This window comes from Coenobita brevimanus, chromosome 66 (assembly GCF_032717465.1).
Source record: "Coenobita brevimanus isolate Jiangsu-jjx chromosome 66, ASM3271746v2, whole genome shotgun sequence".
Classification (NCBI taxonomy): Eukaryota; Metazoa; Arthropoda; class Malacostraca; order Decapoda; family Coenobitidae; genus Coenobita; species Coenobita brevimanus.
The window spans coordinates 20,384,519-20,396,627 of record NC_137019.1 but is presented as its reverse complement, the minus strand read 5'-3'; the positions used below and the strand labels follow the sequence as shown (position 1 = coordinate 20,396,627).

The window sequence follows — 12,109 nt, the reverse complement described above, 5'->3', positions numbered from 1 at the left end:
TTGGTGATACACGTTGATGATGGTGATGGCAAGCTAATATCTACCGTAATGATGTAACAGTTGTAACATGCTACACAACTTTGTTCCACCCCACACTGCTATACAAACAAATACCTCCCTTTGCCCCTCTCGGTGTGATCATTACGTGGTTAGGTAGTTGGGGAGAGGGGCCTACTAGCGTTTTAGATAATTACGGGCAAGGCTGTGTGATTATCGATGTTATCTGTAGTGCTGGTCGGTGTGTTGCCTTGGGAGTGTGTCATCATAGTGAGCCAAGTAGTGCCGTGATTGGTGGTGCGGTAGGCCTGTCCTGGGGGAGAAAGGAATGTGTAGGCTGGTGGATTGGACCAGGTGGGAAAGAGAGGCGAGAGGGAATAACTAGGATCAGGTGGAATAGCTAGGAGAAAAGTCCCGAGTTTGATGATGTGGTAAATGTGGTAGGCCTGTCCTGGGGGAACAAGGAATGGGAAGGCTGGTAGGTAAAAGCGGGTAGGAAAGAGAAAGTGTGTATTTTTTAGAATAACTGTATGATCAGGTGGGAAAGGAGATATGACAAAGTATGGGTTTGGGAAGACAGCAACAGATAGAAAATGGAGAGTCACGAATGGAGATAGAGGGGGGAGGGGGCGGTGGAAGAGAGCAGGTGATAGTCTTGTAGCTGGGAGATAGAATACTGTGGGAGAAATAGACAATGATAGAGTATTTTAGAAGAGAGCAACTGGTGAAAATGGGAGCGGGAAAAACTCAGTAGATAGAAAGAGTCGGTGGCAGAGCTCAAGAATAAAGTAAGTGACGTAACAACAGAGAGAGGGAGGGGGGCATTAATACAGCTTGCAGAGCGTAAGAAAAGTACACCATAGATTAAGGGGATAGAGAGTGTTGGTTACAGAGTTCGTAAATGCATAAGAAGAGAGAAGGAGAAACAAAATATAGTAAGATGCTAGTGGCGATAGTAAGTGGCCGGTAAATAATGGACCTATCCTGAGGGAGGTCAAGGGATGGGGGTTGGTTGATGGTCACTCTTCCTATGGCGCTCGCAGAGAGAATTGGGGGAGGGGGAGATGAGAGAGAAGAAAGGAGGAAGGAAAATGGAAAAGATGACAAATGGAGGGTGAAGAGAAGAGTAGACAAAGCATCAAAAGAGGTGGATGAGACGCCAACCTTAAAGGAGAGGAAGAGAAAAAGAACGGGAGGTGGCAAACTGAGAGAGAAGTGGGCGAAGGGTGGAAATGGAAGGACAGATCACAGAGGAGAATAAAGAAAAAACAAAGAATGGTTGGTTGATACTAATGAGAGAGAGAGAGAGAGAGAGAGAGAGAGAGAGAGAGAGAATTACCTCTTTGCCATGCAATTCGTGGTGACCATTCCCCCGGTGTGTGTCCAGGCTACAGGCGCCACACGCAGCTGTGTCCCGGATGCTGCTGCCCGGTTTATTTACTCAGCCAACACGTGTCTCACTGTTTATCGTATTATCTGCACCAACGGCAGCTGAACAACCACATTTAAGGTTGTGTTTGGTAGTTGTGACTTGGGTGCAACACGATATGGAAACTTTGCTTGATATTTATACTCCGCTGGTAATACTAGTTTGGTTTTCTTCCTAACTTAGTGCCAATTGTAGCTTACATTAGAATGATACCGTATATATTGCATTTGAATGAGTAAGCAGAAACATGAATAACAAAGTAAGACGGTGTGTGTGTGTGTGTGTGCGTGTGTGTGTTTGTGTGTGTGTGAGAGAGAGAGAGAGCTGGCGTGATGGTGAGGTTGATAGTGGTGTGGGTAATGGTGAGGCCTTCCCCTGCCCCTGATGCTGGCCTAGATACTGCCCCCACCCACAATACATCAACATACCTATACTCCATCGCCCGTATTCTCGTCGGCTTTCTACCACTTCTTACTATTTTTTATCTGCATTTGGTATATCAGTAATCTCTTGCCATAAATAGAGTACAAAAGTAAGTTGTAATATGCAGAATAAATTGCTAAGGAAGAGGTGCTAGGGAACTTCTGAGAATACGGCCCCTCCTTTCTCCTCGGTTTCCTCTCCCCTCTTCTTGGCTTTTCATTCTTGACCCATCCCGCCATACACTGTACTCTTTATCGGCTTCCTCCTCCTATAATTTCCTCGTCGTCTGCATGTTCTTTTATCCTTCCCCAGTCCTGTCTTACCTTGTATTCTTTATTTATTTCCTCCTCTTCTTGCCACGTATTCATTTGTTTACTTACCTCAGTTTCTTGCCTCGTATTCTTGTTCTTTGATTTTTGTCAGGTTTTCCCTTGCTCCATCATGCGCTTCCTGACACCATAGTTTCTTATTTTGTCTTATATTGTTCTGCTTGGCCCTGAGTACATTTCTTTGGTAACTTTTCCTTGCTCCTTGTTGCTCTTAACATAGCTCTTATTATTCTTTGTTACACGTACCTTGCATCTTATTTACTACTGTTCTCTGGTACTTTTGCGTTCCTTGTATACTGCTGTTCCTTGCATCCTGGACTCCCCTGCCTGCCACCCGTATCACTGCCTGCATCTCGAGTGTAATCATCCATTCATATTTTCATTGCCTCACACAACCCCCGCCAGTCCCTATATCATTGTTATCGTAGTACCAGCGTCCCATTCGTATGCCCTTATCGCTGATGCCACCACCAGTTTTGCCCTGCCACAGTTACCTCTCCACCCATCCCGGCCATCTCCACCACCATTACAATTTATAATACACACACCAGTTTCGCCACTACTACGGTGATTCAGGTCCTCGCTCACAACTCACACACCATCACCTATTCTGCTACTCGTGGCACCATCACTTCCACCATGATTCCAAGCAGCATCATAGCCTAAAACCTCTCTACCATTCATGTTACCATCGCTACCACCGTCACGCACTTTATGGCTTACCCTTTATACTAACATCATCGCCACCACGATTCTTGGCAGTATCATACAGTAACACCATTTTCTGTTTATACCACCATCACTACTACGACCACCATTCATACCACCATCACTACTACGACCACCATTCATACCACCACCACTACTACGACCACCATTCATATCACAATCACTACTACGACCACCATTCATCACTAATACGACCACCATTCATACCACCACCACTACTACGATCACCATTCATACCATCATCAATACTACGACCACCATTCATACCACCATCACTGCTTTGACCACCATCCATGCCATCATCAATACTACGACCACCATCACTACTAGGACCACCATTCATACCACCATCACTGCTTTGACCACCATTCATACCATCATCAGTACTACGACCACCATCACTACTAGGACCACCATTCATACCACCATCACTGCTTTGACCACCATTCATACCATCATCAATACTACGACCACCATCACTACTAGGACCACCATTCATACCACCATCACTGCTTTGACCACCATTCATACCATCATCAATACTACGACCACCATCACTACTAGGACCACCATTCATACCACCATCACTGCTTTGACCACCATTCATACCATCATCACTACTAGGACCACCATTCATACCACCGCCACTAACAACCCTCTCCATTTAACCGTCATACAGCACCATCAGTATCACCATCACACACCACTATCATGTACCACCACCACCACCACCACACAAGCCTCCCTCCGTCTCGCGTGCACTCAAGAACCACACTTTTTGCCGCTCACATTTCCCCTGATGAAGCTTCTAGCCTGTTTTTCTGCCGTCTGAATGCGAGCCCCTCATCCCAGCTGCCGTCTCAATGAAATCGTCATGAGAAAATTGGTGTTATCATGCTCCAGCGCTGAAAAATCTCCTTCCTCTGGGTGTGACTACTAGTGGAAGATGTATACAGCGTGGGTCTCGTCTTTGGGCATAGGAGGAAGCATCATAACACCTCTTCCTAAGTGATTTATCTTGTCTTTTATATTTTTACATTGCATAGTTTACATCAATAACCTACAACGGGATACTGAAATGCAATGGGCAAAATAAATCGCTATGGAAGAGGCGCCACGACATCTCCAGAGCCACTTAGAATACGACCCTTGGCTTGGTTTTGGGAAGGATATGTAAAGACGATTAATATTCCGTCAACGTCACCTGGCATTATCATACCTGCCTCCCTGCCTTTATTATAGATGCATATTTTACCCCCAGTTATCACAAGATTTATCAAGCTGCATTAATTTTCACTTTGCATACTCCTCCTGCAGGCCCATCACTTTCATCCCTTCCCTCTTCATTCTCCATATTTTCTTCTTGTTCCTTTCCACGTATTCTCATTCCTCATCATTCCCTGTATTTTCTTCCCTCTTCATTCCCTGTATTTTCCCCCTCTTCTTTCTTCCCCCTCACATTACTGCTTCATTCCCAGTTTTCCATTTCACTTGTTCTCTACTTATATTCTTCCGCGTCTGTTCTTTTCTCCATGCTTTCCTTCCACTCTTTTACTTTTATTCCAATTTTCATTTCTCGCCCCTCTCCCTCTCTCCACGTCCCTCAGCTTTCTTCCCTCTCCTTTGCCCCTGTCACATCGCTTGCTGTCTCGTCCCTCTGTTTTATGTTAATCTCCCCCGTGTCTTTACTCGTGTAGTTTAAATTTCCGGTTTTACTTCTTACTTTTTCCTCGCCTCTTTTCTCCATTACCTTCTCTCTGCGTTCTTTCATCGTCTCCAATATCTACCTGCTTCCTTTTTGTCCCCCTTCTCTGCCTTCTATCCCTCTTCAGTCCCTTTTTCACCATTCCTTCTCGTCCCACTGTCTTCTCACTATTCCCTACCTCCCCACTTTGTCCTCCTTCCCCACTTCCCCTCCCTTTCCCCACATACCCTTGTCATCATTTCCTCCCTGCCCACTTCCTCTTCTCACTAGGCTATTTGCTTTTCCTTTCACCAGCTCCTCGTTTCCCTCATTATTTCCCGTCCTAACTTCTGTATTCCTTCCCTTCCTCTTTTCCTCTCGCTATTCCCCCCAGCCCATCGTCATTCCCATCCTCTCACCATTTCCTCCCTCCCCACCTCTCCCTTTCACTATTCCCTCTCTCCCCACCTCCCTCTATTACCATTCCCTCCCTCCCCACCTCCCCCTCTTACCATTCCCTCCCTCCCCACCTCCCCCTCTTACCATTCCTTCCTCTCCCTCCTGCGATAGCTACGAGTGTCCCATCTGGGCCCTCCCCTTCCCACTCCCCTCTGCTGGGTGAAGTGGCTCTGGCTATTGTGTCAGTCAATGTGTGATGCTGCCTCCTCTCTGACTACGATGTGCTGTCCTCATGTACCGTATATACACAGCCTCACAGTTTCATCCGCGCGCGGGAGGTAAACACTACACACCCTGATATACACGTACAACCAGGTAAATATATATGGTCAGATCACATGGATACACATACAGATTCATAAATACGGTGATACGCACAACATACACATAGATATTTACATGATAGACAAATGCATTGTTGCTTTGGCATCGTCAAAGAGCACCAAGACACATTAGAGATTCACATACACCTCCCTTTATCCGCAAATAGAGCTCTGGCAATTGAAGATAAAAGAAGCCGCACTGCATAATTCATACCAGTGGTGTGAAAACGTGCTGATTGTCGCGTTGCGGCGGACTTGAGAAGACAGACAACACGATGGCGCGGCCAGGCTAGGTTGTGTAGGGTGAGGAAAGCATAGATTTTGTAATTTCTCTCTCTCTCTCTCTCTCTCTCTCTCTCTCTCTCTCTCTCTCTCTCCATATAGATGTATGTAGACAGATATAGATGTATGTAGACAGATATAGATATGTGTGTGTGTGTGTGTGTATTTATTTATGTATGTATTGTTATAAAGTAGCAAAATCAATCCATGGAACAAGAGGAGTAATTGCTGTTTCCCCTTGTAACACGATCCTGCCCTGTGAATATCGAGTCAGATTGGTATTATGGTCACCTGATAACAAGGTCCGATCCTGGTGATAGAGTATATGCCCGTGTGGAGGGGGCACGCCTCTTGTGAACAGTTGGCCTGAAGGGGTTGTGGTGCTGGTGTGGGCGCTGAAGTAGGAGAGGGAGAACCGTGGGGGTTGTAAGGGGAAGGGTTGGAGGAGGAGGGGAGAGAAGGCTATGGGGGTTGTGAGAGGAAAGGGTGGAGTGTGTTATGGAAGGGAGGGAGAATGGGGCTTGGAGTGTATGGGAGGGAAAGGAAAGAAGGACGGAAGAGCAAGATGAAGAAGGGAGAGGGAATACTTGTGTGAGATGGGGCATAATGGAAGGAGAGGATAGATGTTAGGAAGAGTAAGTGAAGAGATGATTGGGAAGGAGAGAGGGTGCAAAAATGAGGACGAGGGCTAGGGAAATTTAGGTCGAAGGAGTGGAGCAAAGAGTGGAAATAAAGAAAGAAGATAGTTTGCTGGAGGAAAAGGGGAAGGTAATGACACTGGGAAGTGGATGTGATTAGAGGGATTCAGGGAGGGGGAAGGGGAGGGATCATTCTAAAGGGAAGGAGATGGGAGGGAATGGGAAGCTTAATCCACTGATTGTTAAAGATGTCACTCTGTTTAATAAAATCGTCATGTTTTAGGCAGAATAATATACCTAAGTGTATCCATAGCAGGGAAAGGGTTAAAGGGCAAGGGAATGTAACAGAACGGAGGGAGAGGTGAGAGGAGAGTAGAAGGTAAGGGGAAGATGTTTGAAGTATGAGTATCGAAGGAGAGAATGAGAAAAGTGTACACAAAAAGGAAGAAAAGAGGGGATAGATCTGAGGCCAATGGTATCAAGGGAAAGAGAAAAGTGGTGAAGGTAATGGTAATGATGTATCCGTTACGAAAATATGAGGATAGCCAGAGAGTGAGTGCAGCAGCCAGGGAGCACATACAGTAGAGATGATGGAGTAAATGAGCTGGTTTAGGGGCCCGAGAGTGAGTATGGCGAAGTAGGGTGAGGGTAGCGGGGGAGGGGGATTAATATGCCGTATCATCTGTCACTACACCCCCCTCTCCCTCCCCACTTCTGGCTCCCTGGAGAGTATTGCATCTCAATTATTGGCGTGGGAACTTAGCGTGGCCAGCAGTTGACTTGTGGGGGCTGTGGTGGGGAGAGAGTAGAAGGGGAAGGGGGGAAGGGGTCGCGCCGGTGGGAGGGTGGGGATGAGGGTGGAAGGGTTAATGGCTGGCCGGTGGATTTTGGAGATTATAGGGATGATGGTTATGGTGGGTAGATTGTGGTGGTGTAGGGGTTGCGATAGGTGGTGATGTAGAAGATGGAGGAGGAGGGATGGTTTTGTGAGGATGAGTTTTATGTAGATGGTGATAAATATTGGCAGAGGGAATTACTTTAAGAGATGGTGTGACCGATAAACACTTGCTCTGTTATTAAATCCTCATAAGTTCGTATGACTTGCAGCAAAGTTAGCACAAGTGTTACAGAAGTACCGGGTATACTCTTATTAAAATTTATGATTCAGATCAGACTTTCATCAGTCATTTGTGAATGTGTGTGTGTGTGTGTGTGTGTGAGAGAGAGAGAGAGGGGGGGGGTTTCATAATAGGAATTGGTGACTTACACAAATTATTAGCTGGAGATATACTCGTATAGGCGAGGACTTTGTGCCCTATCGGTGAGTGTTTCATACACTGTCCTCGTGGCTGTAGACCTAAGTCAGGGTGGAGGCTGACATGTATCAGGCCGGAGTAAGGTGACCCCTTCTCACACGTATCACCATAACTCAGAGCGTGACCCTCCACTCCTCCTCGTCCCTCCCCTTCCTCCTACCTCTTCATTGTAGCCCCAAGACACTTTTAGCGCTACAAGCTAGACCTGTAATTTTAACTATACTGCTTCACAAGTAGTCTTACATCACGCAAACAAGCGTACTGTAGGCTTGTTTGCGTGATGTAAGTAAACAAAAAAAAAATGTTAGAAAGCTTTTCAGTTCGCAATTGATTCTCCAGTCAAGTATTTCCCAAGAATGACAGCCGGCAGTTAGGGTCAGGTTACGTTATTAGAGAGTCAGTTCTGCTTAGGATAAAAAATCACGAACTTGACGTTTATGATCCTGTTATGTAGACTCCGAGGTTTTAGCTGAAGGAGGCAGCGAAGGCCACGTGGTTCTGTGGATGGATATTTTAGTAACAGTTGGGGTCGGTCATGTTTTACATAAACTTTTAATGGAATATTTGCGAATAACATGGAAATTTCACTTTAACAACTCAGATGTTTTTTTTTTTTTTTTCATTGCCTTTCGTTTAAGGATTTGTTAGTGAGTAGTTTTTTTGTTCTCAATATTCACTTACATTGGCGGCCGTCATTTATAATATCAAGTACTTGAATATCGCTGTGAGAGATGGTAAACAACTAAAACGATAGCTGATGAATGAGATATATAGCCGGAACACTTAATAAAATTCCCCGCCTGTGGTGCAACAATTATCATGCACCATAAACCTCCAGCGGGGCATCTGTGGCGTCCTCACATCTGCCTTTCAATTGAACAAGCATTGATTTTTCTCTCCACATGACGGCCGCCGCTCTATGATTGTAAAGCGACTCACCCGGGCAGAACAGTGGCCGCCCCTTGACACTACACGCCACGCTAGGCGGGGTAGAGGGAGTGGCAGGGGAAGGCGTAGTAGGCGGTGGCAGAGGTGAGTGATGGGAGGCGTAGTAGGGGGTGCAAGACGTAGTAAGTGGTGGCAGGGTAAGTAGGTAATGGTAGGAGTAGTAGGCGGGGCAGTGTAGTAGGCCATGGCAGGGCATTAGAATGAGTAATGTGTAATTGTGAAATTAGGGTAACATTAGGAAAAGAAGTGTTTGACGACAGTCAGTGCGGGTAGTAGGGGAAGAGTGGTAAAGAGCTGTACTGTAGGCGAAGTATGATTTAGTTGTAGGCCTGGTAGGTTTTTGGAATTGTATGCCGAATCTGCAGTATAAGTACGGTCAGTGGATTTGCTGTGGATGAAGTGAAAGAGCTTGAGTTTGAGCTGTTATCAGGTCTCATTGTTTACAGGTCCTGTTTAGGAATGGTACTGAAGTGATGAGCTGCCTAAAGCATGTCAAGCAGAAAACTGAAGTAAGTGTAGAGGTAGCAAGGCTATGATGATTGAAATATCTTTGTATTGGGAGCTGATGCGAAAATTGGCAGAGGATAGGGGTTGGTTAAGTTGGGGTAGGAATAGAGGATGGATGCAAAGGGACAGAAACCAAAGAATGTGACGAAGAAAGGAAGGGTATGTCAGCGATGGGAATGGGTATTGGCTGAGTTATGAAGCGGGTATTGTCACTGAATAGCACCGAACTGGGTTTGAACGTAAATTTGATAATGTTGTCGTGGTTTTTGTGGACCCGGGCTTAACTGAACGTAAACCCAGTGGGCTGCAGGCTGAAGTTGCCCTTTTATTGCAGTCCACCATCATCCTTTCTGGGGATGAAGAGGGCGTTGAGGAACGTTTGTATAATCGGGCAGTGAAGCCACATTGTTATATACAGTAAGTGCACCGCGTGATAGAGACCCTCTCCAATACTATTTGGTAATGAAGGATTGCATGGCGAGATAAGAGAACGACAGGGAGAGACTGGTGTAGGAACGAGCAAAAGGTTATATATATATATATATCTCGTTCTTGTGTGGAGGCACATAGTGCCTTGATTTCACAGTGACAGACGTTAATCAAAAGGAAGATTTATACCCACATTTGGAAGCAAGAAGCAGCAGGTTCGGACCATACCTGAAGAGGGTCCAAGTTGGACCAGACATGTGATATCATTTGAATAAACAATTGTTCATTGTGTGGGTATAATTTTTCTACAAAGCAAATAGTGTGTGGTGTTGGCTGATGGTGACATCATGGTGGAGGTGAGTTCAGGTGGTGACTTGATGAGCAGGAGTGCGGGCAAGCGGTGCGGAGTGGCTGTTAGCACTGGCCCCCATGCCATCACCTCTTCCACTTCACGCACCACTCGCTTTCTTACTCACCCATGTAACAGTTATAACACGAGAAATGAGAGCTTGTAAAATGACAAGAACTTAGCACGAGTATTCGTATTATAGCAACAATTAAATGACATGCCTAGAAACTTGTAAACTTGTGTAAAAGCGTAAATGCGATCTTCCTTCTTGGTTGGAAGGACTGTATTTTTTAATGAGGTTAAATGAGTTTTAAAATAGTATAAACGTACCTTTTTATGTTAGGTGTCAATATATGAACCTTAATTTTGTTTGGGTATTAATAGTGTATATATGTTGTTTGTTCTCTAGCTTTATAGACGGATACGAGGGTTAATAATGTCAGTACCCGAAAGTTACTAAGTAAAGTATTATGAACTCAAGGTATGTATTGTTATTAATATTGTCTGTTGTTTGTTCCCGCAGGTGCACAGATGGATACGTGGGTGAATACTGTCAGTACCCAAACCCGTGTCGCAACGGTCCCGGCCCTCGGTGTCAGAATGGCGGCACGTGCAACGTCCTTCTCTCTGTGTCCGGCCCGGGCTTCAATTGCAGTTGCCCCGTCGGCTACAAGGCTTCGCTCTGTGAGATCGCCGTGGCCAACGCCTGCGACTCCGACCCCTGCATGAACGGCGCCACCTGCCAACTCCTCACCCTGGACACGTACCGGTGCCAGTGTCCCTCAGGTAGAGATGACATTTTACGCTTTCGGCTTCAGATTTAAGTCGATGTTCTCTTGAGCTAAGAAGACCGTGTAGACTTCTTTCGTAGCACATTATCTTGAACACCACTGCTCACCATTTCCTCACTTTTCAAAATATCTTTTTAATTATAACAACGCAGATTTCATAAATAACATACAAAACATTAGCGTGTCATGCAGAAGTAAATTGAAAGTAAATGGTGCTAGGGAACCACTTTAACAGAGGAGCATATGGGGCCAAAAGAAATTAACTTTATATGTAACATTAAATTTAGGTGAGATGTAGTGATATCTTAAATACTTCTGCTTTTTTTTTTCCATATAAAACATTTAACATTTAGTAGCGATTTCTGATAGCATTCTAGTACCTCATGGTGTGGTCACTGTACCTTCAGGTTTCCGTGGGGAACACTGTGAGAAGGTAGACTACTGTGCGTCCAAGCCGTGTCGTAATGGCGCCACCTGCCACTCCCCCGGCCACACCTTCACCTGTACCTGCCCCCCTGGCTTCACCGGACCAACCTGCACCACGGATGTCAACGAGTGCCTGGAGCGACCGTGCCTTTACGGCGAATGCTCCAACACCTTCGGATCATACACGTGAGTACACTACACATATCCAGATCAGTATCTGTTTTCTCTCAGCCACCTTAACTCCTTCAGGCCGGTGATGTATTTTACCGAGTTATTTTTGCAACTTCCAGATGATTTAATTCTTGTTGAAGGTGTCAGTGAAAGGTGTACCTAGCCCTTCAGATTCGAAAAATCCCCCCCAAAATGAATAAATCGCCTATTGATAGCTATGATAAAATATAAAATTCGTCGTGGGAGTGCAGAGTTAGTTTGTGATCCATGATGAATATACTGGGACCTTCATTCTTGTGACTTGGTCGTTGCTCTCCTTTATTACCAGCGAAATTTTTGATGATGTTCAGTAGCTGTCAATTTGCACAAGAAAATCAGTCAGTCATAACAGTGAGTAATGAGACTTTCCCCAACCAGTCATGTGTACTTTATCGTGTACGTGAGTGTGCGCACGAATGCTCACTGGCCAGTGTGAGAATGGTCGCGAGAGCCGTATGTTGGCTCATTAGTAACCCCGTCAGCTTGTGTGAGGGAGTCAGGAAGAGGTAAGGGTAAGGTAGACAGTATGAGGTGGAGACGGTGTGAAGGATCACACTGTTATGAAGGATGTCAGGAGCAGTGGTAGTGCAGCACCAGGACCACGTTAGCAGCAGGGTCTGAAGACCTGCTTGGTGGGCAACAGTTCAGCATGCTGCTTCAGTCAGTCAGCATCTTTGTGATAACATCTTGTCTCACCCCCGTCCGGTATGATCCTTGCCATTACTCTCATCTTTCCTTATCTTTGCTTCTGCTTTAAGATATAGTTAACCTCAGTATTTCTTTGTTCATTTGGACATATTTCTTTCCACCAGTAAATATTTGCTTGTATAGTACGTGTTT

The 12,109-nt window shown here is 45.5% G+C and overlaps 1 protein-coding gene across 1 annotated transcript in view; it reads left to right on the top strand.

Annotated features, from left to right (window-relative positions):
- Nucleotides 1–12,109, top strand: part of N (neurogenic locus Notch protein) — a 194,190-nt gene that overhangs the window by 132,790 nt on the left and 49,291 nt on the right. The window contains exons 4-5 of the mRNA XM_080276724.1: nucleotides 10,366–10,628; nucleotides 11,041–11,245. Coding sequence (XP_080132850.1) covers nucleotides 10,366–10,628; nucleotides 11,041–11,245 — 468 coding nt within the window. The remainder of the gene's footprint in view (nucleotides 1–10,365; nucleotides 10,629–11,040; nucleotides 11,246–12,109) is intronic.